This window comes from Leucopleurus acutus, assembly GCF_964270905.1.
Source record: "Leucopleurus acutus genome assembly, chromosome: 12".
Lineage (NCBI taxonomy): Eukaryota > Metazoa > Chordata > Mammalia > Artiodactyla > Delphinidae > Leucopleurus > Leucopleurus acutus.
In genome coordinates, this window is record NC_139154.1 from 89,480,762 (window position 1) to 89,507,187 (window position 26,426).

General features: G+C 42.7%; 1 protein-coding gene across 1 annotated transcript in view; it reads right to left on the minus strand.

Annotated features, from left to right (window-relative positions):
- Positions 1 to 1,552: 1,552 nt before the first annotated feature.
- EXOC6B (exocyst complex component 6B) overlaps positions 1,553 to 26,426 on the minus strand; it is a 715,292-nt gene continuing 690,418 nt past the window's right edge. The window contains exons 21-22 of the mRNA XM_082851950.1: positions 7,975 to 8,087; positions 1,553 to 3,807 (exon numbers count right to left, since the gene is read on the minus strand). Coding sequence (XP_082708076.1) covers positions 3,681 to 3,807; positions 7,975 to 8,087 — 240 coding nt within the window. The 3' untranslated portion in view covers positions 1,553 to 3,680. The remainder of the gene's footprint in view (positions 3,808 to 7,974; positions 8,088 to 26,426) is intronic.

Here is a 26,426-nt window from a genome sequence, read left to right on the forward strand (position 1 = left end):
TTGGGATGTTTCCAAGGCCACAATTCGACTCCTTGCCTCGTCTGGCAGGCAGGCTTTCTCCTCCCCACCAGGCTTCTGCCTGCTCTAGTCCTCAGTCCGGCTCAAGGGGCGCAATGGCCATCATCCCGATCGCCAACCATGGCTGCAGTGTGCAAAAGGGGCGGGAGAACAAAACACCGTGAGACGACACCGTGGCTTTTGAACAGGTACGTAGGCTGTCTTATTTAATAGCAGTTAAAAGAGGAAAACGTACAGGAGGAATAAACATGCTCTTTCCACGTAAGAGGTTTTCTACTAACCTTGAGGCCCATCTGTATCAGTAGCTTTACTGGTTTTAAAGAAAAAAGTTCCCTTTAGAGTTAAAAATGGACTTTCCTAAATATCCCCCATAAATGTGCAAAATAAAAAGGCCATTTCCAACACATTAGTGAAAAGTAACTGCAAACTCAGGCAAAAGAAAGAAAAACAAAAGAGGCAATGGAAGCAGCCAGGTGGAGTCTTGGGAGAAGCGAGGCTACGGTGAGGGGGATTTCTGCAGCAGGCCCCAGGGAGTGTGCTCGGAGGCCTCATGGGGAGAGTCACGGGCAATGCCAATCTTGGGGATAAAGGGCCCCGGGCCTGGGATTTGCTGAGCAAGCACTTGTCAGGTGTGCAGGCTGGCTTGGAGGCCTGGGAGACAACGAAAATACTGGGGACTTCTCCCTGTAGGCCTGTATATTCCCTTTACCAGTGGGGACTCTCTGTTGTTTCCAATTTCCAGGTCCTGTTCTTCCCCATCCCCAAGAGATCCATTTACAGTCTACTCAAAGGGATTTTGCTATGAGATACGTTAAAACTGTACCAGCTGCCTAAAGTACTACTGAAACCCACTAGGGTCCCGAACCTGACTGTCCCTTCAGGAATACGGACCTGGTTTTCCCAAGAACTCAGCCAACTAGAAGACGGAAAGACCTCCAGGCACCCATGTTCTCGCCTCTTACTGAGGCCTCCAGGGCACTTCTACACCTCTGGTCATTTGAGCCCAGATGTCAGGAGTCTGAAGGGCATGGACACCCATGCTTTGTACAAGTCCTCGCAAGGGCTGGCGCAGCTAGAGGCCTACAGACAAAACTGAAAACTCCTACTTCACCAATTCAAACAGCTTGGACACTGCTGGTCCCTGTTTTTTTACCTTTCTCTGCTCACCAAGAGTGTGTCCCCACAGACAACTCAGTAGCTGAATGTTGGTTTCATTAAGGAAGGCTGAGGCAGACCGAGAGGGAAGAAGGGATCTAGCAAAGGATCCACCCTGTGAGTCTTGGGCTTGAATAAGCTTTCTCTGTAGAGGGACCTCTGTGTGCAAGGGGCAGAGTAACCCCCGTTCCTCCACCCTGTTCACTTTCTCTTCTATAGCACTGTTTCTCCCGGGTACAGGTTTTTTTTTGTTTTCTGTTTTTTTTTTTTTTGCGGTACGCGGGCCTTTCACTGCTGTGGCCTCTCCCGTTGCGCAGCACAGGCTCCGGACGCGCAGGCTCAGCGGCCATGGCTCACAGGCCCAGCCGCTCCACGGCATGTGGGATCCTCCCAGACCGGGGCACGAACCCGGGTCCCCTGCATCGGCAGGCGGACTCCCAAGCACTGTGCCACCAGGGAAGCCCCAGGGTACAGGTTTGAGACCAGGCCAGCAATGATAACAGTTGAAAAATATTGTGATATGCTTAAGGTTCTCTCCATTCCACTTCAAAGTCTCAGCACGCAAAGCGGAAGAGATCTCGCCGTAAACTGGCATCTAGTGAAGGAGGGTGCTGGGGGCCCTTCTGAAGCAATGGGATTAGTGTGGTCATTTCTCATTCTTTTCTAATAAAGTCCAGAGCCTGAGAGATGGTATTTTGGGTCTCATTCCCATGGACCCCTGTGTTTCCTTGGCTACGGAAGTTCTGGGTAGCAGCACTCATCTCTGAGCCTCATTCTGAGACCTGGGCAAACTGCCTAGCCCCTAGGATGAGCCTCAGGCTTCTGCAGAGCCCACACGCAGCCTGGTCTCCAGCTTTGAGGAAGCCTGCCTGTCGGTGTGCATATTCTCTTCCTCATGGTTTTTAAGTCGTGATACAATATTTGGTGGGGGTGTGTGAAAAAGGAAGCACTGCCTTCCCTAGAAGCAACTCAGCAGCTGACAAAGGGAGTGAAGAATTCTGTCTGATGAGTCTTTCCTTCCACTAACCCAAGCTGGAAATGACTGTGTGGCTTATTTGTCGTTGTTTGGTGATGCACAATTATACTCTTGCCAGTAGCCTTAGTAGCATCTTCCTGAAGTGTCTTAAAGGGCAGATTCCTCTGCCTGACCTCATAGTGAAGCCCTTGCATTAAGTCTCGGGAGCCCATTTGGGACAGAGGACACAGCCTCCAAGCTAGCTGGTCCAGGTTCCTTTGCAAACTCCAGAGCTTGAGGGATAGGATTACAGGCAATCCTTCTCAGATGAAGCCAAAAGATAGCTATGGGGATCTCAAAAGGGGATGGAAGCTTTGGGCTAGAGCAAGAAGAGCTTACCCAGGATATGACTTAGTGAGGGACAGCTGTGCCATGGGTAACAAACCACTAGCCATGGCTGACCCGCTCTACTTCACGGTGACAGTGGTTCCATCCCTAAAGGCATCCAGTCCAGCTACAGCTGGCCCCACAGTTCAGAGTTGATGACATTTCCTTTAAAGATGGTGGCCAGAAAGTTGGCTTTAAAACACAAAGGAATGATTCCAAGGTTTTACCTAAGGGTAAAGTAAGGGCCATTTTCAGGCTTCTGGAATCTGACTATCCCAATGACACTGCTGGAAGAGGCCAAGTCTGAGACTCTCTGTCTATGGAATAACTGTTGACCTATGCCCTGAACCAAGTACCCTGACCCTGAAAGAAGGGTCAGGGTACTTGAGAGGAATGGGGAAGGGCTGGGGCTCTGATTCCATTTGCACTGGCTTTCAAGATCTCCTCCTGGTGTGGGGCAGCCTATAGTTAGTCATGAGGTCCAATTCTTCCCGCTGCATACTCAGCTCTACCGGGCCCCAGAAAACTTAGAAGTAAAAGCATTGGGTCAGATCTAGGCTAAAAAATGCCATCCTTGCGGGGACTGGAGCGAAGCCGTCATCTTGCCACACAGCACGCTTGTTCACCGGTCAGTGAAAGTCAGTGGACTGAAGAGATGAACCTCCAGAACTGTGTGCTGGTCTTTGATAGACTAAGTAGTAATGTTTTCCAGGCCCTTTCCTTGCATCAAGAAGAATCGGCCTCACCTACACGGTGAATGGGGCACCAAGGAGTGAACAGGATGTCCTTTATTATCCTTCTGCCTACTCACCTTACCTCCCAGTGCCAAGTACCCATTTTGTTTGTGTGGTTTCTGAGCCCCAGATCTAAGCTCTAGAGCCACAGATGAAAGGTGGTTTATCATACTGGACCGATGACACCGCCATCTCTAGGAAAATACAGACAGTGTAGTGTGACTTCCCCTGAAGCCTAGCAACAGCTCGTGGACTTGCTTACCCTCGTGCCTCTTTCACTATAGGGAAAGGTTATGCGAATACTGTACATAGGTTATTAAAAAAATACATTTGCTCTCTTTGAAGAAGAATGCACAAATGCAGGGCCAGCCAGTGCTGGGGTCCGGACCCTGGGGCTGCAGCTAGCAGCCTCTGTGGGCCTGAGGCCGCCTTCATGAGTGGTGGCTGCTGATGAGTCCCCGGAGTTGCTTGGCCACAGTGTCAATCAATTTCTGCTTGTCTCGCTCATTTTTCCGAAATTGTGCAAACATGTTGTTCTTGCGGCTAGTGTCCTTCATCCTAAACAGAGAAAGGAAGAAAGAGAGCAAAGTGTTTGAGGCGGCAATGGTGGCTAGTGTGTCTTAACCACCACCCGGAGTTGAGAGAGTCCAGAACACTTCCACTGTCAGGCGCATGCTCACCTACTACTATTCACGACGCTGCCCTCCTGGCACCCAAAGGCCTCCCCACTTCAGTCACCTTTGGAGAACAGTCAAGAGCCGGCCATGGCCGATCGCCTCCTCATCCATACCCACCCTACCTACTTCCTTCCCTTCTATGCCCAGGTATGCCTCTGTTGTAGGTATCTGGCACCTGCTGCAGCCTTGACGGTCAACAGGACCTTAGAGAATGTCTAAGGTCTTCTCATCACCTCATAAACCTACTAAATCCTGCTGGGACCTTACAGCTGGTATTTGAAAGGTAAAGCAGAATGCTGCTCTTAACTAGCAATTCCAAAAGAACATGAGTAACTGAAAGCCACTGTGCATTTCCAAACCCACTCTACCTGGTTAGTCTATCCTACCGCTAACAAAACCAAGGGCCTGACTGATCTCTTTTCCTTTGCCTCGGGGCAGGGGCCCAGGGGCAGTGAGGTGGTCAGAGGGCATGGCGCTGAGGACAGCAGGCGCCAAAAGACTGAGCCAACCGGGGCTTTAGGCAAGACAAGCCCCTAAGTTCTCAACGGCTGCTATGTCTTCAGATCTTGACCTTTGGAAAACTTTCTAACTGGCTCATGCTAAAACTCCAGGGACGGAATATTCCTAGAGCACAAACCATGGGCAGTTCTGGCCACCAGTTCCACCAGATGGAGAGACCTAACTGGGAAGCATGGATGGAGAAAGTCAAGGCCAGGCTGAGGTCGCCGGAGCAGCCCCCAAGCCCGGCTAAGCCATTGTGACAGATCCCAGGCATCTGTTATTCCCCAAAAAGGGCCCACAGCCCCTGACATCTGTTGGTGATTGTTAACTCTGGCCCCAGCCTCTGCACACTGGACCTCCAGCCCACGGATAGTTCTAGTGGCAGAGAATTAAGGACGCTGCCCAGACTCATTTCTCCTTGGGGTCAGGCTAGGCGGTTCCTCACCACCGTCCCCCAGGAACTTGGCCAGCTCTGACTTCACAGTCCCCTGGCCTGCACGGAGATAGGCTAGGACAGGGGACGGAAGGAACCTGGCACTGGGGAGTAAACTGCTCTCAGGCAGACTTCCCAGGGCCTTTGGCCAATCCTGGCCCATGTTTTTGTTTTTCTGTGGGGTGGCCATGTGCAGAGGGACAGACTAGAGGCGAGTCAAAAGGCCAGAGAGCCCATAAGGATATTTATATCCATATGGTAGGGAGGTTCTAATGAGCACCATTGCTTTATGGCTCTGGCTGACAGTGACAGCCACAAACGAACTGAGACTTCTCTCTCTGACCTAAGCTTTAGGGCCGTCAGCCTGGAATTACTCATCAAGCATGCTTAGACACTGTGAATAAGGTACAACCACCCACACGTGGAGGCCTGTGCTTGGACGGGAGGAAGAAGGAGAGATGACAGAGGTTCAGAGGCTTAGGTTGTAAAGAAAGCACAAAGGTCCCCAAGGCTATGATGATTATTGTGTTTGGTCCCTTAAACATTAACTGCACAATTATGTTTGTGGAACTGGCTGGATTTAGTATTATTTATCCCAGAGAACAGCTCCTTTACCTTTTCTGGATATACTATAAATCTAAATAAAACCAACACAAAGCAAAACAGAAAGAAACAATAAGGGAATAAAAACACTTCCTACCTTTATAAGACATTTAAGTTAACATCCTATGTGATCATTAGTTTCATGACTCCTCAAAGCAGCCCAGAGGTAGGCAGCCGGAGCTGGCTTTCAGCTCCCATAGGGTAGTTCCAGAAGTAAGGGAGGAGAAAGGGAAAAAGAGGGTGGTCTCTAGGCCCCAGAGGCCAGGATGTTTTAGCCATGAAGACCTGGAGTTGGGATTACTTGAAAGAGAAACTCAAGTGCCCTGACGGCTGATGGTGGCCTGCTGGTTTGTACCCTGGAACGCTCTAAAACCAAAGGAGAGCCCTCCCCACGCCCCACTGCATTCTGTAAGCCTACGATCTGGGTCTACTTTGGCTACGGCCACCTCTCAGTGAACAGGGGCCTCTTCTCTTTCCTGAAACGTCCTCATCAGGTCTTTGGGTCTTTCCATGTCTCAGCCTGCTAAGAAGTGTCAGGTTGAAAAGGAGAGAGTGTCAAGGGGAAAGCAGGAATGGGTCAGGTAAAGGGACTGATTCCTATGAGGCTGGGAAATACAGATTTTAGTGACCTGGGTGGCCTTTGGCCCTGTTGTGTTTGGAAGGGAGGTTTTAAACCCTGCTGATCGCTCGGGCTAAGCACATGGCTCTATTACTGGCTAGGCCTCCAGAATGCTCCCGAGAGGCTGACTATTTTAGCCTATTGTTGATCCATAGGAAGTAGATGAGCCAGTACTTCTGGGATCTAGAGATTCTCAGGAACAGAGGAGTAAAGAACGGTGGAGAGGCCAACGGGCCAAATGGAATCCTAGAGCCCATTTAGACACATAATGAATATGACATCTAAGCACCAACTCAAAAGCCATTTCAGCTGGGTACTGAGAACTCTGGGATGAGGCCTTGCCTCTAATAAAGGGTCTTTGACGGGAGATCTTAAAGCCATGGGCCTCACCACGGGGAGGGAGGGGAGACTGCTGAGGAGCTCCCGTGTGTCAGGGCTGAATTGCCAGGGCTAGTCGGGGCTAGGCCCTGGACTAGCAAGGGTATTGCGTGTGCCAGGAAGCTGGCTGGGAACAACCCTTCACCTGGCACCGATGGGGGAAAATCCCTGTTACCACTCCCAGCCCCAAAGGAACTGGTAAGCCAAGGGTCACTCTAAGGACCAAGGAGAGAGGAGGCGGCCAGCCAGTTGGCACCAGACTGGTTTAGTAGATTAGTATGTCAGGGTGGGGACAACTCACAGGGTAGGGATATTAGTGTAGTCATTAGTGTCAACGAGGAGACCGGAAGGACTTGCCTCAAAGCGATGGAAAAGGCCCAAGTGAATAATATACTTACTCTCTAGATATCCTAGGGAAGAAGGTCATTGGGAGAGAGAACCATGGGAAACAAAGTCAAAATGGAAACATCAGTCTCTGTCTTGATCTGGAGAAAGTCAACTCTGGGCTCTTAGTTTCTTGGCTCCAAACACACACCTCTGCCCCTCCCCTTCTCTCCCCTGTCATATTGCACAGTAGGAAGGTACACCTCAGCCTCTGCTTCTGTCTAAGGCTCCACTCTGGCCTCCTGGACTCTGATCCTTGCCTTGCTAGGATTTGAGACCTGCTTGGCTGGCTATATACGTAGACTTGCTACACTGTCGAGATGCAAGGCACTCTCCTAGGAAGCTGCTAAGAAGCCAGCGGTTATCTAGCTTGATGACAAGAAAAAGCTTCCCTTTTACATGGGTCTTAGTCTCTGGTCTGCCAGCTCTCAACCAGGTAAGCTAAAGCCAGAGCTACAATGAATAGCAGATTCCAGCATCTGGGTGACTTATTGGTTAGTGAGATGCTCCGGACCTGGCTAACTCAATCTCAGTGGAAGCATCTCTCCGTCAGAGATGCTACAGCCCTGTAGCAGGACTTCTGCGGGCCAGTGACTGCCTAAGGCAAGAATGAGGCACCTCCAACACAGCTTTCTTGGGACAGTCAGCACAGTAGAGCTCAGTCTGGCAGGGGCGGGGCTTGGAGGGGCAGGTGAAGGTTTCAGTAATTTCAGGAGCTTCTCTGCTAGGAACCAGAAGCCATCTGTTCTGTGGGGCTGTCCTCTACCCATCATCATACTCCAGATGGCTGGGGCCAGGCTCACTCTGTTCACCAGGCTGAACTGAGCCCCAAACTAAGGCATCTTCCTTTCTCCTCTTGTCATCTCTAGGTAAGCTCTGAGATAATGTCAGAGCCCCATTGACCCATACTTGCCCTAGCTTGTCAAGGCTCAGGAATTAAGAGGCCACAAGAGGAAGGCTGGCCTGCCAAATCCAATGATGGAGACTGCCGAGAGCACCTATGGAGACTTTAAGAATGGGGCCTCTTTGCAGTCTTTTCAAGGTATTGGCAAAGAGAAAATTATGCTCTATACCAACCCGCCATCCCCATTTCCCCACCTCCCAACACAGACCACTGGATGGGTACTCACTTCTCAAGCAGGGTCAGAGCTGTCACAGGGTTTACCCGGAGGTACTTGCAGGTGGGCTGACCATAGTCAGCAAGGTAGGTTGACCAATCCCACTGGAGGAAGAGATCTAAAAGCTGTAAAATATCATCAGACAGATAAGACAAATCAGGATCTCAGAAACCCCTCGCATCCTTCACTACCATCTACAGTAGACTTGAAGAATAAAATTTAAAACATAGTAAGAGAAAGAATGGCTACAGACTGTATTGCAATTAAGAAAATAAATGAGTAATCACTATAGGCAGAGTCATCTCTTCCATAAGCACTGTAATGTTGCTGAGAGCACATGCTGCTAGGAGACAGCTCTCAGAGGCAGGCCTGTAATGAAACGAACACTGGACTGAATCAAAACACAAGACTACCATAATAATCACTCATTTGCTTAATAAATACTCGTGAAATGCCTTCCATGTGCCAAGCACCATTCTAGGAGCTCAGAATTCAACAATGAACAAATAAAGGTGGATGTGTCCAGTGCCACATATGCAACTATATGAGCTTTCAGGTCGGAAGGTCTGGGTTCAAGTACGAGTTTCGTGACTTGCTGTGTTGACTTTGCCCAAATTACTCCGTTGATATAGACACATGCACATGCCAGAAACAAACCAGACACACAGACAACACAGAAACACTGAACCAAGGCATAAATGGGCCATGCAATATTTACATGAGGCAATATATTACACCTATGTGGACACTGGCTGAACAGATGGAAACCTGTTAACTAAATACATTTTGTCAAAGGCTTTCTTTCCCAGCCAGCTTTAGCCTCAGGTATCACTCTAATAAATATTTTAAAATTGTAACTGAATAAAGCTAAAAAAGAAAAATGAAATCAGTGCCTTTCAAAGGTAGGGGTGATGAAAGGGAAGGTGCTAGCTCCCCTCTATAAACTTCTAGAGGGGTCACCATCCCAGACTCACATCATTACATAGAAGAAGGGCCTTCAAGCTGGCTTTCTAGCAATGAGATACATATAAGTGCTTTTGGACTCAAGACATTTCTTTACTTCTCCCTTTCCAAGAGATAACAGTTGATGAAGATTGTAGATGGCTACCACTCTGTGCAGAACAAAGAGAGGCCTAGAGTCAATCCAGTGCCAGAGCCTGGGCTCTTAGGCACACCTTCTTCCCTTGTCTGTCTTCACTGCCCAGCTGGGCAAATGGGCAGTGTGGGCCTTGCCCTACTTGGCCAAGCTTCCTTTTCTATCCACTCTCTTAGAATGGCTGTTATGAACTTCCTCAGACAGGATGGGAATTGGCTGAAGTCCCCAAAATTTTGCTAAAACAGAGAAAAGCCCCTACACCCTCAGCCAGGAAAGGGATGCTAAAGATGAGAGGAGAGCGGGAGAGAGACAGACACGTCGGTTGGCCTGGGTCAGCACGGCCCCAAAAGGCCCTCTCAGGTCTCTTTTAGGTCACGCCTATGTTAGTTGGCAAGTAAAAGGGCTTCTACCACTTCCTTTTGCTGTCCCTAGGCCTTGCAGGGCTCTCCTTTAGAAGAAATATTTCCTTGACTTCCTATTCTAATCTTAGTATTTCTATCCTATAATGTCCAAAGACCCGTCAAGACAGTTTCTCCTAGGGAGCATGACAGACACTTGGAGTGTCCCTTGTTCTAAAGGTCGTCTACAAATATGATTACGCTTTTCCTCCAAATCCCAAGGAAAAAACTATGAAAAAGATAGCATTTTCTTAATTAAATTTTTTTCTCAGAAAATTTAAAAAACCTTTTACTGTTTGCGTGCTAGGGAGCTAACCAAAGAAAGGTGAAAGAAAAACAAATAAGTTTAATTGGAAAAACATGAAAACATGATTTCTTAAAGCTATTTCAGGTATTACTTTTCAGATGTGGACATATATATGCATTTAATAAAACTACCTTCTCTACTATCGAATTCCTAATTTCAGTGATGGAATTAATGGTATCAGTATTTTCTGATTTACTGAAAAGAACACCATGTCTCTTGGGGCTGATGAAGCCTGGGTAAATCACCAGTGGGGTGTGGAGGGCAGTTCATTACTCAGCTCTAAGTTTTCTATTTTTAAATTCTTGCTAAAGTCTCTCAATGCCAGTACTGAGACTAAGAGCTCTGGGATGACAAGCTACCTAATTTATCCCACTCCAGGCATGGAAGCTACACAAACTCTATTAAGCTCAACCAGTATGAGCCTGTAGCTCACACTCTGCGTCTGTGCTGCTTTCTACAGTCCTTTTCAGTGGCCTGTACCTAGGTCTGATGGCCTCCTCTGAGACAGATGGACACATACTAGAGTCTGGGTGGGACTTAACTAAGTTAACTGCCTTGGGGTGCAGTTCTACTGGATTCCTTAGAAACAGTGTTAAAATAAGAGAACAAGAAAACTGGCAGGGCTGTTTATCAATACAGCACTTTGGTCTCCAGACTATGACTTTCAAAGGTGAACCAGGCCCTCTCAGCCTAGTTCTCTGCATGCAATGGCCTTGTTAAATCTCAATAAAGTCTCTCTCAAGGATGCAGAACATTCAGTCATCACTAACGATCACATTCTTTTTTATTTAAAAAATTTTTCATTTGGAAATAATTTTCAATTTATCAGAAAGTTCTAAGAATAGATGTAGTATAAGGAGCACCATATACCCTCCTCCCAGACCCATCCATTGTCAACATTTTACCCCATACGCTCCATCATTTGTGTTCTCTCTCTCTTTCTTTCTTTGCACACACAGTATCTCTTTTTGGAGTCTCTTGAGAGTAAATTACATATATCATGACCCTTTATCCCCAAATATTTCAGTGTTCCTAAGAATTAGGGTTATTCTCATACATAATCACAGTATGGTTTTTAACTTTAATAAATTTAATATTGATACTGTCCATACCCTAATTTTATAAGTTGATCCAATAAAATCCTGCATAGCCTTTTTGTTTATTTAGGATTAGGTATTACATTTAGTTATCTACTGAGCCTACTTTAATCTGGACTATTTCCACAGTCTGTCTCTTTCTTATATGATATTGACATTTTTGAAGGATGTCAACTCTTCAAAAGTTCCCCGTCTCCTTTTTCCCCCCTTAGTTTTGGTTTTTCTAATGCTTATAATAAGATATAAGACATGCATTTCGGGCCGGAATATCACATGTGATGTTATGTCCTCAGGGCATCACATCTGGAGGTATACAATATACAGTGTTCATTTGTCTCTCATTGGTGATATTAATTTGGATCACCCAGTCAAGACGTTGTCTGATTTCTCTACCGTCTAGGTATTATATTTTCTTTTGCAACTAGGAAGCAATTGAGGAGACAATTTAAGACCATGTGACTATACTGCTCCTGGTTAAAATTTCCCCTTAGATTTAGCATCTATTGAGGATTCTTCTTCGCTTTGGTCTTTACTATGATGGTCTCACACTGATGACATTCCAATTCTATCCTTCCCTCCACGTTTATCAGTTGTCACTCAGCATTCTACCATAAGCAAGTGCTCTCTCCTTCTCCCCCATTAATTTATCTATTTTATTATTGGTATGGATTCATGGGTTCCCATTTTTTCAATGGTTTATATTCATTACTATACCTAATTACTTTGATGCTCAAATTGTCCCAGGTTTGGCAAGTGGGAGATCTGTCAAGCTACAGCCTGTGTCCTTGTGACATGCCCCCATGATTTTTTTTTTTTCAGGACTTCCTTACTTTCTGGCATAATAAGGTGTTGCAGGTTCATCTTGTATCTACCATGCCCAGCTCTGAAATCAGCCATTTCTCTGAACAGCCCTGGTTTCTTTTAGTGGGAAGGTTATTAGAGATCAAGATTTGGGTGCTAGGTGTGCTCATTGCTACTTGGGGACAATCTATGGGGAGTTAAGCCCTCTCAGCGGACAGAGCTAGGAAATATATGCATATAATCCACATATACACACGCACACACATACATCCATACATCCATAAGCATGTATGCACACACATTTTAGAGATCATGAGTTTACACCAATACCTCCAATTCTAATCATTCTCACAGAGTTCTTTTTTGCCTTCCTCTATCCCACATATGCTTTCTTCCACAGTGAGAATCCTGGCTCTCAACGACATCATCTCATTCACTAATTTGCTTAATCCTATAATATATCTAAAATCAGTTCAGAATTGTTTGTATATACCACTACAAAAACAAAAAAGCCTGCTAAAAAGAGTCTGAGATTTGTTTGCAATTTCCTCTCCCAACTTGAGTGTGTATAATCAAAGCCTACGCTCATAAGTCACTTGGATTAGTCCTTTTTAAATTTTCCCTTCAGTTTGGTTATGGTATTCATCTAAATACAACTGGGTTCATTTGTTTCCATTTGCTTTTAGTTTTAGGCTCCTCCCTCCCATCCTTCTTAATTTTTTACATATGTAGGACATTAACATGCTTCCAAAAGTCAAAACAATACAAAAACGTTAACTCAGAAAAGTGTCACTCTTTCCTTTGTTGTATCCCTTTCACCCCAATTCCTACCATGCCTTATAGGTACCCAACTCCATTGTTTTTGGATTTGTCCTTCCTATGTTTCTATTTGTAAAGATATGCAGATACACGTATGCTTTTTTATTCCCTCCTCTTTCTTTCACAGAAAGTAGCATACTATATATGCATTTTAAGGCATCTTACTTCTTGATGTTTGTAAGTAGGTGGTGGATGGAGAAGAAGAAAAAAGAGGAGCTTCAAAGGTGGGAGACTGAACTTAAGATCACTATTCCTCAAACTTTATTGAGTATCACTTTTGCAGTTTTTACCACATCCTCATGCCACATGTGTTATTATTAACTTAACATTTTTGTTTGTATTGATTCATATTTTGGTCATAAAAATTTTGTAAACAATACTTTACATCATTTTCACAAATGGGAAACCATTCATACTTGTCAGAAATAGAAGATAACTCAAACACTAGCACCACAATGAGACGTTCCCTTTGGCATCACAAAGACTATAACATGATTTAGTGTTTAATGGTTATTATTTTGAAATAATTTTAGACTTACATACAGGTTGCAAAAATAGTTTAGACAGTTCCTCTATACCCTTCACCCAGCTTCTCTAATGTTCACATATTATATTACAATGATCAGAACCAAGAAATCAACATTGGTACAATACTATTAACTAAACTATGATTTCATTCCATTTTCACCAGATTTTCTACTAATGTCCTTTTTCTGATCCAATCCAGTATCCCACATTTCATTTAATCATCATGCCTCCTGAGACTCTTCCAATGTGTTATAGTTCCTCATTCTTATTTTTCAAGACCTTGATACTTACACTTTACTCTCAGTCATTTAATTTTTTTTTTTTTTTTTTTTTTTTTTTGGCTGTGCCACACAGCATGCAGGATCTTAGTTCTCCGACCAGGGATCAAACCTGTGTTCCCTGCAGTGGAAGTGCGGAGTCTTAACCACTGGACCGCTGCAGAAGTCCCCAGTCATTTATTTTGCAGAATGTCCCTTAATTTGGGTCTGCCCAATATTTGTTTATGGTTAGATTGAGGCAGTAGTTCTCAGCTAGGGGAGATCTTGCCTCCCATGGGACATCTGACAATGTCTGAGACATTTGGGGTTGTAACAAGGCTGGGTGATGGTAGTGGTGGTGATGCTCCTGGCATCAAGTCAGTAGAAGCCAGGAATGCTGCTAAACATCCTACAGTGCTCAAGACAGCCCCACAACAAAGAATTACCAGCCCCAAATGTCAATAGTGTTGAGGTTAAGAAACTCTGGATTGAGGTTATGCATTTTTTTTTTTTTGCAAAAATACTGTAGAAAAGGAGTGATACTGCCCCCTTCTCAGTGCATCATTATCAGGTATATATGATGCCCACATACATATCTCATTATTGATCATTTGGTTAAGGTGGTGAGTTTCTCTACTGCAAAGTTATTACTTTTACCTTTGTAAATAATTAATACATTTCTTATGGCGATATACTTTAATACTATGCAAATATCCTGTTTCTCCTCAAACTTTTGTCCACTAACTTTAACATCCATTGGTGGATCCTGCCTACAACAATATTTATTATTAATATTGATAATATTAATAATTTTAATATATGTAGTTATTAAATGGAATTCTCCTGTGAGGAAAAGTGCTGTCCCTTTTCCTCCATTTATTTATTTGTCCAATTATTTATATCAGCATGACCTCACAGATATTTATTTTATTTCGTGGGTTATAATCTAATACAATCATTATTCATGTTATTGTTCAACTTATTCTGGCTTTGGCCATTAGGGACGCCTTCAGACTGGCTTTCCTGTGTATTTTCCACCTGTCCCTATCCTTTCTTGAACAATTCCTTACTTGCTGGTGCTATAAAATGTTCCAAGCTCATCTTGCACTTTCCCTGCCCTTGCTTTGGAACCAGGTACTTCTCCAAGGAGCTCTATCTAGTTCCTTGTTTTGGGGAATGGTTTTTAGAAACCAAGATCTGAGCACTTAGCATGCTCAGTTCTATTGAGGTGTTATTGCCTCTAGGCCCTCTCAGTGGACAGAGCTAAGAAATATATGTATGTTTATTAACACATCTATATCTTTTGTGAATATATTTTAAAGTCATGAGTTCATATTTGTTGTCTATGATTCCAGTCAAACACCAGAGGATTCATTCTCTCCTTCCCTCTTTCCTTATTTATCACTTCTTTCTCTGACAATGAGAAACCTGGCTCTCATTATATTTTACTTATTGGTTCAGTCCTAGTGCAGTATAAAGTAGTTTCAGAATTGCTTATCCACACCCATGTGAGAAAAACAAGTTTACTAACTAGAGTATAGTATTTTCATACAGTTCTTTTTTGTCTTTAGCCTTACAATTGCCAGTCAGAATACTGGTTTTAATTTTTTTAATTTTTAAAATTAATTAATTAATTAATATCTTTATTGGAGTACACTTGCTTTACAATGGTGTGTTAGTTTCTGCTGTATAACAAAGTGAATCAGCTGTACATATACATATATCCCCATATCTCCTCCCTCTGGCGTTTCCCTCCCACCATCCCTATCCCACCCCTCTAGGTGGACACAAAGCACCGAGCTGATCTCCCTCTGCTATGCGGCTGCTTCCCACTAGCTATCTGTTTTACGTTTGGTAGTGTATATATGTCCATGCCACTCTCTCACTTCATCCCAGCTTACCCTTCCCCCTCTCTGTGTCCTCAAGTCCATTCTCTATGTCTGGGTCTATATTCCTGTCCTGCCCCCAGGATCTTCAGAACAATTTTTTTCTTTAAGATTCCATATATATGTGTTAGCATACAGTATTTGTTCTTCTCTTTCTGACTTACTTCACTCTGTATGCCAGTCTCTAGGTCCATCCACCTCACGACAAATAATTCAATTTTGTTTCTTTTTATGGCTGAGTAATATTCCATTGTATATATGTGTCACATCTTCTTTATCCATTCATCTGTCGATGGACACTTAGGTTGCTTCCATGTCCTGGCTATTGGAAATAGAGCTGCATTGTGGTACATGACTCTTTTTGAATTATGGTTTTCTCAGGGTATATACCCAGTAGTGGGATTGCTGGGTTGTATGGTAGTTCTATTGTTAGTTTTTTGAGGAACCTCCATACTGTTCTCCATAGTGGCTGTATCAATTTACATTCCCACCAACAGTGCAAGAGGGTTCCCTTTTCTCCACAACCTCTCCAGCATTTGTTGTTTGTAGATTTTCTGATTATGCCCATTCTGGCCGGTGTGAGGTGATACCTCACTGTAGTTTTGAGTTGCATTTCTCTAATGATCAGTGATGCTGAGCAGCTTTTCATGTGCTTCTTGACCATCTGTATATCTTCTTTGAAAAAATGTCTATTTAGGTCTTCTGCCCATTTCTTGATTGGGTTGTCTGTTTTTTTGATATTGAGCTGCATGACCTGTTTATATATTTTGGAGATTAATCCTTTGCCCACTGATTCGTTCGCAAATATTTTCTCCCATTCTAAGGTTTGTCTTTTCATCTTGTTTGTGGTTTCCTTTGCTTTGCAAAAGCTTTTAAGTTTCATTAGGTCCCATTTGTTTATTTTTGTTTTTATTTCCATTACTCTAGGAGGTGGATCAAAAAGGATCCTGCTGTGACTTATGTCAAAGAGAGTTCTTCCTATGTTTTCCTCTAAGAGTATTATAGTGCCCGGTCTTCCATTTAGGTGTCTAATCCATTTTGAGTTTATTTTTGTGTATGGTGTTAGGGAAGGTTCTAGTTTCATTCTTTTACATGTAGCTGTCCAGTTTTCTCATCACCAGATATTGAAGAGACCGTCTTTTCTCCATTGTATACCCTTGCCTACTTTGTCATGTATGAGTCGACCACAGGTGCATGGGTTTATCTCTGGGCTTTCTATCCTGTTTCATTGATCTATATTTCTGTTTTGGGGCCAGTACCATACTGTCTTGATTACTGTAGCTTTGTAGTATAGTCTGAAGTCAGGGAGTCTGATTCCTCCAGCTCCGTTTTTTTCCCTCAAGACTGCTTTGGCTATTTGGGATCTTTAGGGTCCCCATACAGATTTTAAGATTTTTTGTTGTAGTTCTGTAAAAAATGCCATTGGTCATTTGATAGGGATTGCATTGAATCTGTAGATTGCTTTGGGTTGTATAGTCATTTTCACAGTATTGATTCTTCCAATCCAAGAACATGGTATATCTCTCCATCTCTTGGTATCATCTTTAATTTCTTTCATCAGCATCTTATAGTTTTCTGCATACAGGTCTTCTGTCTCCTTAGGTAGGTTTATTCCTAGGTATTTTATTCTTTCTGTTGCAGTGGTAAATGGCAGTGTTTCCTTAATTTCTCTTTCAGGTTTTTCATCATTAGTGTATAGGAATGCAAGAGATTTCTGTGCATTAATTTTGTATACTGCTTCTTTACCAAATTCATTGATTAGCTCTAGTAGTTTTCTGGAGGCATCTTTAGGATTCTCTATGTAGAGTATAGAGATGTTATCTGCAATGGTGACAGTTTTACTTCTTCTTTTCCAATTTGTATTCCTTTATTTCTTTTTCTTCTCTGAATGCTGTGGCTAGGACTTCCAAATCTATGTTGAATAATAGTGGTGAGAGTGGACATCCTTGTCTTGTTCCTGATCTTAGAGGAAATGCTTTCAGTTTTTCACCATTGAGAATGATGTTGGCTGTGGGTTTGTCATATATGGCCTCAATTATGTTGAGGTAGGTTCACTCTATGCCCACTTTCTGGAGAGCGTTTTCATAAATTGGTGTTGAATTTTGTCAAAAGCTTTTTCTTCATCTATTGAGAAGATCATATGGTTTTTATTCTTCAGTTTGTTAATATGGTGTATCACATTGATTGATTTGTGTATATTGAAGAATCCTTGCATACCTGGGATAAATCCCACTTGATCATGGTGTATGATCCTTTTAATGTGTTGTTGGATTCTGTTTTCTAGTATTATGTTGAGGATTTTTCCATCTATACTCATCAGTGATATTGGTCTGTAATTTTCTTTTTTTGTAGTATCTTTGTCTGGTTTTGGTATCAGGGTGATGGTAGCCTCATAGAATGAGTTTGGGAGTGTCCCTTCCTCTGCAATTTTTTGGAAGAGTTTGAGAAGGATGGGTGTTAACTCTTCTCTAAACATTTGATAGAATTCACCTGTGAAGCCATCTGGTCCTGGACTTTTTTTTGTTGGAAGATTTTTAATCACAGTTTCAATTTCATTACTTGTGATTGGTTTGTTCATATTTTCTATTTCTTCCTGGTCCAGTCTTGGAAGGTTATACCTTTCTAAGAATTTGTCCATTTCTTCCAGGTTGTCCATTTTATTGGCATAGAGTTGCTTGTAGTAGTCTCTTAGGATGCTCTGTATTTCTGCGGTGTCTGTTGTAACTTCTCCTTTTTCATTTCTAATTTTATTGATTTGAGTCCTCTCCCTCTTTTTCATGATGAGTCTGGCTAATGGTTTATCAATTTTGTTTATCTTCTCAAAGAACCAGCTTTTAGTTTTACTGATCTTTGCCATTGTTTTCTTTGTTTCTATTTCATTTATTTCTGCTCTGATATTTATGACTTCTTTTCTTCTACTAACTTTGGGTTTTGTTTGTTCTTCTTTCTCTAGTTCTTTTAGGTGTAAGTTTAGATTGTTTATTTGAGATTTTTCTTGTTTCTTCAAGTAGGCTTGTGTTGCTATAAACTTCCCTCTTAGAACTGCTTTTGCTGCATCCCATAGGTTTTGGATCATTGTGTTTTTGTTGTAATTTGTCTCTAGGTATTTCTTGATTTCCTCTTTGATTTCTTCAGTGATCTCTTGGTTATTCAGTACCATATTGTTTAGCCTCCATGTGTTTGTGTTTTTTACGGTTTTTTCCCCTGTAATTGATTTCTAATCTCATAGCGTTGTGGTCAGAAAAGATGCATGATATGATTTCAATTTTCTTAAATTTAATGATGATTGATTGGTGACACAAGATGTGATCTATCTTGGAGAATGTTCTGTGTGCACTTGAGAAGAAAGTGTAATCTGCTGGTTTTGGATGGAATGTCCTATAAATAGCAATTAAGTCCATCTTGTTTAACGTGTCATTTAAAGCTTGTGTTTCCTTATTTTCATTTTGGATGATCTGTCCATTCGTGTAAGTGGGGTGTTAAAGTCTCCTACTATTATTGTGTTACTGTCGATTTCTCCTTTCATGGTTGTTAGCATTTGCCTTATGTATTGAGGTGCTCCTATGTTGGGTGCATAAACATTTATAATTGTTATATCTTCTTCTTCGATTGATCCTTTGATCATTATGTAGTGTCCATCCTTATCTCTTGTAACAGTCTTTATTTTAAAGTCTATTTTATCTGATATGAGTATTGCTACTCCAGCTTTCTTGTGATTTCCATTTGCATGGAATATCTTTTTCTATCCCCTCACTTTCAGTCTGTATGTGTCCCTAGGTCTGAAGTGGGTCTCTTGTAGACAGCATATATATGGGTCTTGTTTTTGTATCCATTCAGGGAGCCTGTGTCTTTTGGAGTATTTAATCCATTCACGTTTAAGGTAATTATCCATATGTATGTTCCTATTACCATTTTCTTAATTGTTATGAGTTTGTTTTTGTAGGTCCTTTTCTCCTCTTGTGTTTCCCACTTAGATTACTTCTTTTAGCATTTGTTGTAGACCTGGTTTGGTGGTGCTGAATTCTCTTAGCTTTTGATTGTCTGTAAAGCTTTTGATTTCTCCATCGAATCTGAATGAGATCCTTGCCGGGTAGAGTAATCTTAGTTGTAGGTTCTTCCCTTTCATCGTTTTAAATATATCATGCCACTCCCTTCTGACTTGTAGTGTTTCTGCTGAGAAATCAGCTGTTAACCTTATAGGAGTTCCCTTGTATGTTATTTGTCATTTTTCCCTTGTTGCTTTCAATAATTTTCCTTTGTCTTTAATTTTTGTCAGTTTGATTACTATGTGTCTCAGTGTGTTTCTCTTTGGGTTTATCCTGCCTGGGACTCTCTGCACTTCCTAGACTTGGGTGGCTATTTCCCTTCCTATGTTAGGGAAATTTTTGACTATAATCTCTTCAAATAATTTTTCGGGTCTTTTCTCTCTCTCTTCTCCTTCTGGGACCCCTATAATGCGAATGTTGTTGTGTTTAATGTTGTCCCAGAGGTCTCTTAGGCTGTGTTCATTTCTTTTCATTCTTTTTTCTTTATTCTGTTCTGTGGCAGTGAATTCCACCATTATGTCTTCCAGGTCACTTATCCATTCTTCTGCCTCAGCTATTCTGCTATTGATTCCTTCTAGTGTATTTTTCATTTCAGTTATTGTATTGTCCATCTCAGTTTGTTTGTTCTTTAATTCTTCTAGGTGTTTGTTCTTTAATTGTTCTAGGTCTTTGTTAAAGATTTCTTGCATCTTCTCGATCTTTGCCTCCATTCTTTTTCCGAGGTCCTGGATCATCTTCACTATCATTATTCTGAATTCTTTTTCTGGAAGGTTGCCTACCTCCACTTCATTTAGTTGTTTTTCTGGGGTTTTATCTTGTTCCTTCATCTGGTACATAGCCCTCTGCCTTTTCATCTTGTCTATCTTTCTGTGAATGTGGTTTTTGTTCCACAGGCTGCAGGATTGTAGTTCTTCTTGCTTCTGCTGTCTGCCCTCTGGTGGATGAGGCTATCTAAGAGGCTTGTGCAAGTTTCCTGATGGGAGGGACTGGTGATGGGTAGAGCTGGGTGTTGCTCTGGTGGGCAGAGCTCAGTAATACTTTAATGTGCTTGTCTGCTGATGGGTGGGGATGGGTTCTCTCCCTGTTGGTTGTTTGGCCTGAGGCAACCCAACACTGGAGCCTACCTGGTTCTTTGGTGGGGCTATTGGCAGACTCTGGGAGGGCTCACACCAAGGAGTACTTCCCAGAACTTCTGCTGCCAGTGCGCTTGTCCTCACGGTGAGCCACAGCCATCCCCCACCTCTGCAGAAGACCCTCCAACAGTAGCAGCTAGGTCTGGTTCAGTCTCCTATGGGGTCACTGTTCCTTCCCCTGGGTCCTGATGTGCACACTACTTTGTGTGTGCCCTCCAAGAGTAGAGTCTCTGTTTCCCCCAGTCCTGTCAAAGTCCTGCAAGCAAATCCCACTAGCCTTCAAAGTCTGATTCTCTAGGAATTCCTCCTCCCGTTGCCAGACCCCCAGGTTGGGAAGCCTGACATGGGGCTCAGAACCTTCAGTCCAGTGGGTGGATTACTGTGGTATAAGTGTTCTCCAGTTTGTGAGTCACCCACCCAGCAGTTATGGGATTTGATTTTATTGTGATTGCACCCCTCCTACCATCTCATTGTGGCTTCTCCTTTGTCTTTGGATGTGGGGTATCTTTTTTGGTGAGTTCCAGTGTCTTCCTGTCAATGACTGGTCAGCAGTTAGTTGTGATTCTGGTGCTCTTGCAAGAGGGAGTGAGCACACGTCCTTCTACTCCGCCATCTTGAACCCATCTCATCATCTTTAATTTCTTTCATCAATGTCTCATAGTTTTCTGCATACAGGTCTTTTGTCTCCCTATGGAGGTTTATTTCTAGGTATTTTATTCTTTTGTTGCAATGGTAAGTGGGAGTGTCTCCTTAATTTCTCTTTCAGATTTTTCATCATTATTGTATAGGAATGCAAGAGATTTCTGTGCATTAATTTTGTATCCTGCAACTTTACCAAATTCATTGATTAGCTCTAGTAGGTTTCTGGTAGCATCTTTAGGATTCTTTATGTCAGTCAGAATACTGGTTTTTAAATTACTTAGTTTAGTTCTTTTCTTCCTCACTCCTTTCAGTGTGATTATGCTATCCTTTCATAATTTAGTTAGATTTATTTTTCACTGCTTGTATTCAATTTGGACCCCCACCCCACCACATACTGGTTGGTTTAAATCATTTATTTTGGGGAATGAGTCAGAGCTACATAAAAAAGTATACTCAGGGGGCTTCCCTGGTGGCGCAGTGGCTAAGAGTCCGCCTGCTGATGCAGTGGATGTGGGTTCATGCCCTGGTCCAGGAAGATCCCACATGCTGCGGAACGGCTAGGCCTGTGAGCCATGGCCGCTGAGCCTGTGCGTCCAGAGCCTGTGCTCCGCAACGGGAGAGGCCACAACAATGAGAGGCCCGTGTACTGCAAATATAAATAAATAAATAAATAAAGTGTGCTCAGAAGTATCGTTCCCTCCTCATCCCAGCTAAGCTGTTCTATTCTCCCCATTTCTTTCTACATCTTTCCTATCGACCCTTCACAGGGTTCCGGTTTATCCTTCTTTTACTTCTTTTGTACAAATGAGAAGATACATGTGAATTTTCTTATATCCTCTTCTTTCTCACCTGAAGGGTAGCATGCAATAGATACTCTTTTGCACTTCTACTTTTTTCACTTAACCGTCATCCTAGAACTCACTCCAAAAGATGCTAATTCCTTATTAATGATCATATTCTTGATTTATTCATATACATGTGGTTTTTGTAAACTAGATAAGTCATTTTCAAGGGACACATCAGACATTATGTTTGGGGGCATTTTATCCTTTAACTGGTGGAAGAGGAGCGTTAGATATTTTCAGAGTAGGACATACTGATAAATGTTATGGCTACTTCAATCAAAAGCAAACTCAACCAATCATTAATGATGCTTTGACCTCAAACACAGGGTTATTTGTTTATGGTATTTATTGGAACAGGAGAATTAAACTCATGTAGTAGTAATGTGACATATTATAAACTACATAGGTTAATAAAAATTGTAAATTATGTGATTATTGGTTATTATACAAAAATGTGTACAAGTAGGAAAGGATAGGACAAGGAAAGACATTTGAATCGGGTTATACTAAACAATCTACTATGATGGAATATCTGTTTTCTTTTTTTTTTTTTTTTTTGCCTCCTCTATGACTTTTATGTATATGACTTCTAACTAGGGTTTTGGCAGTTCTAAAGCTGTCTCTAATATATTTCTGTTATTTCAGAACATGCTCATGGCTTAATAGGACTCAAATTACAATTCTGATTTCATGCGGGTGGGGGAGAGGGAAGGACAAAGACCCAGAAAGGACGAGCAAAGTGCTGAAAATCACAAAGTAGACAAGTGGTAGAGATGGCTTGATGGTTTACATTCCCCAAGACACCATAGCTGTTTATTTTTCAAAATCTTCATTGATTCAGCCTTTGGGTAAGGTACTTGCCTAAGGCTAGGTCAAACTTCTGAACAGACTTTCTTTTTTGCAATGGTAGCTAAGAAAGACTAGCAAAATTCAAATGAGTCAAAGTGAAAACTAGTCCAAGACCAGAGAGTGAGTTAACTGGACAGAGTGCAGATAGCATTAGAATAGCAGAACAATTGCAAACTTCTAGGAAATACCTTCGAAATGACATACTAAGATAAAGTAGGACTCGTTGATCCTTTTTCATGCATATCAACATACATACTTCTCCAACAGAAGATGTAGAAGTGATTTCAAATAGATGAGTTGTTCACAGGTAAAGGAGAATTATAGATTAATATGCAAGCCAATGAACCTGAGGGTGCCCCTGTGTTCTCATAGGCAGAAAGGATTACCCACAGAACTCAGAAAGTAAAAATGAAAAGATGGTGAAGAATGCCCAGCTTGTTCCCACTACTAGACTAGTATTTGTTACCAAAGCAGTTCATATCATGACTAATTTTGGTGAGGAGAATTGTTTTATATATTCTCGCCTTTACCACTAATTCCTGAGATGTGAGCCTCATCACCCATGTAGACTGGGAGCTTCCCAAGGATGGGGATCATGTTTTCTCCTTCGACTACTCTACAGCATGGGCCAGCATAGGGCTAGATTACTAGCAGGTAGTCAGTAAAAACACGTTACATAGAATTAAAGTAGGTAAACTGACAATGTTATAGGAACAACATTGGATAGATGGTGGGAAGGACTTATAATCTGTGTTTCTCGCAACAAACTTTCCAAATAGACCAAACCTAGGGTCCTTCTGACCAGCACTAGAAGGAAGGTTGTCTGAGGAAGAAGGAAACATCAAACAGGAGTGATAATAGCTATGACAGATGAGTGGGAACCCAGCCCTGGATATTTGGTTCTAAGGTCCCAGGGGAAGATCCTATGACTAGTGAATGGGAATTCAGCAGATGTTTGGCTTCAAGGAGTCATCTGGGCTGGCTCCTAGCGGGCAGCATGGGGCCTGCCTCATGTTAGGGAGAGCCACCTCTTAAAGATTCCATGGGAAGCAAAGGACCACAGGAGCGAAGGTACACACAGACAGACACAAAGACACACTGACAATAGCCATACCTCTTTCCCCCAGGGGTGATTTTCTTTACATGTTTTCTTTTGAACAGGCACACTGAGTCCTGTAGAGAATTGTGTTCCCAAAGTAGGTATGTCCTTGAAGTAAACTTGATTTACGGAAATCTGAACTTGCACTTTATATACATTCCAGAAGAAATCTTCATGTTAAACAGGTTAGACGGCAGAACGATTTCAAATAACATGCTCCTCTGGAATACTTAACATATAATCTAAATGACAAAATTCTAAATATGCTACCTCTTCAGAACACAGCTACCATATAAAGCATAGTCTACTTACTTACTTAAGAGAACAGTAAACATACAGAACACTAAGCCAGGAGATTGTTTTTCTTTTTTTTTTTTTTTTTTTGGTCCACTCCCAGTCTTTGACAGGATGAAACTAATCGCACCATTTTAAAGTATTTTTCATAAACACTAATGCACAGGTGCCTTTTAAGAGGCAGTTTAGCACAGCAAAAAGACCCTCAGGCTGGGGGTCCCCTGACTGACAGCATGACCCCAGATAAGTCACCAAATCTGTTTTTCTCATTCGGATATGGAAACATAACAGCTCCTATCAATAGCTGAGGACAGATCAAGAGGACAATTGTGGGAAGTCCACCAAAAGGCATGGACTTGACTAATGACTCATTTGTGTTTATTGCCCAAGTTTCCCCCAACGCCTTGTCCCTGGTGCTGGGTCACTCTCATTCAGAGAAGACCATCTGTCTGCCTCCCACGTATCCTCAGGAGCACTTCCTGACACAGAAATCTAGGCAAACACAGGAAAGAGAAAGCAGCAATTATTTTAACAAACACAAACTGAGTACCAACAATGTATCAGGCATTCTTCTAGGCACATGAAAGGATGAATAAGAAATCTCTAGTCTTGAGGAACTCAGTCTAGTAAATAACAGAGTGATGTGAGCGCTCTGAGATGTACTCTAACAAGGTGCAAAGAAAGTTCAGAAGAAGGGCATCTAAGCTTGAGTCAGGTAGGTGGGGACTGCCTTAAGAATAAGCAGTACGAATGAAGCAAATGATAAATGGCCTCATATGCTAACAAGCTAAGGAGATTGAATTTTAGCCTGGAGGCTTCTCCACTTGTTTTCATCAAAGCTGCTATGTGCTTTCTTCTAGATCATGGGCAGGAAAACTACAGCCACCACTTGTTTTTGTAAATAAAGTACTGGAACACAGCCACGCTCATTGGTTGACATATCGTCTATGACTGTTTATGTGCTATAACAGCTGAGTTAAGTAGTTGTGACAGAGACCATTATAGCCTGAAAAACCTAAAATATTCACTATCTAGTCCTTTACAGAAAAAGTTTGCCTCTAGATCCAGGCCAGGGAGGGCAGTGTGGTCTGAAATTCTCTCAGATGTAAAGTGTCTAATAGCCACTAAATTAAAGAAAAGAAGGAAAGAAAATGGTTTCAAGGAGACCATTCTGATTATAATGAGATGGCAAAAACTTCATTATCTTAACATCGGGCATCGGAATTCTTTTAGGATAGAGAAACCTGTTTGGGGGAAATATCTTGCTCTGTAAGATCCCCAAGGTGCCAAGACATATGGTAGAGAAGGGGGATGGAATTTGTTACTCTGGTTCTTGAGAGGCAGAGAGCTAATCTAAAGAGAGGAGACTTAACTAACATGTATGAGAAGGGTTAAGAAGGGAATTCCTATTCTTATTATGGCCCCAAACATCTTTGGAGATCTGGGATGTCTGATAAGTGACTTTAAAAAAAATAAATTTATTTATTTATTTATTTTTGGCTGCATTGGGTCTTTGTTGCTGTGCGTGGGCTTTCTCTAGTTGCAGCGAACGGGGGCTACTGTTTGTTGCAGTGCGCAGGCTTTTCATTGTGGTGGCTTCTCTTGTTGTGGAGCATGAGCTCTAGGCATGCGGGCTTCAGGAGTTGTGGCACGTGGGCTCAGCAGTTGTGGCTTGTGGGCTCTAGAGTGCAGGCTCAGTAGTTGTGGTATATGGGCTTTGTTGCTCCGTGGCATGTGGGATCTTCCTGGACCAGGGCTCGAACCCGTGTCCCCTGCACTGGCAGGTGGATTCTTAACCACTGCGCCACCACGGAAGTCCGGATAAGTGACTTTTTCAAAGCTGTTTGCTGTGTAGTATGTGATATAAATCCCTAAAAATCCATGCCCTGAATCCCATTCTTTAGGTAAATCTACTGTGTTCTTAATTGCTTGGGTGAATGATTTTTTTTCCCCCTCTGAACTCAGAAAGGCTGAGTTTCACACTTAGAAAGCGGAAAAACTACACCGTGTAAAGGGGAGCCCAGGAAACAAGAAGACTGGAGGTCTAGGGATTCACAGAAATTTGAAAGAGGCCTTTGGATATTTCACAGGCTATGAAGCTGGGGTGGGGAGAGGTTCCAAGTTTCTCTGGATCTCTATAGGTTAAAGGGATCTGGCTTATACCTGAGTTTTGCAACAATGGCCACTCCATAAGCTGGCACCGGGGCCTCCCAGAAAGCTCTGCCCTCCTCCTCTTTTTCCCCCTGGCTGAGTACAGGCAGGCAAAGGGTAAGCAGTGGCTGTGCTGATCCCTGATTTCCCTCCAGCCCAGCTGCCAGGTGGGTTCATTCAGCTCTTTATCAGAGACCAATTGCAAATCGGCAGCTC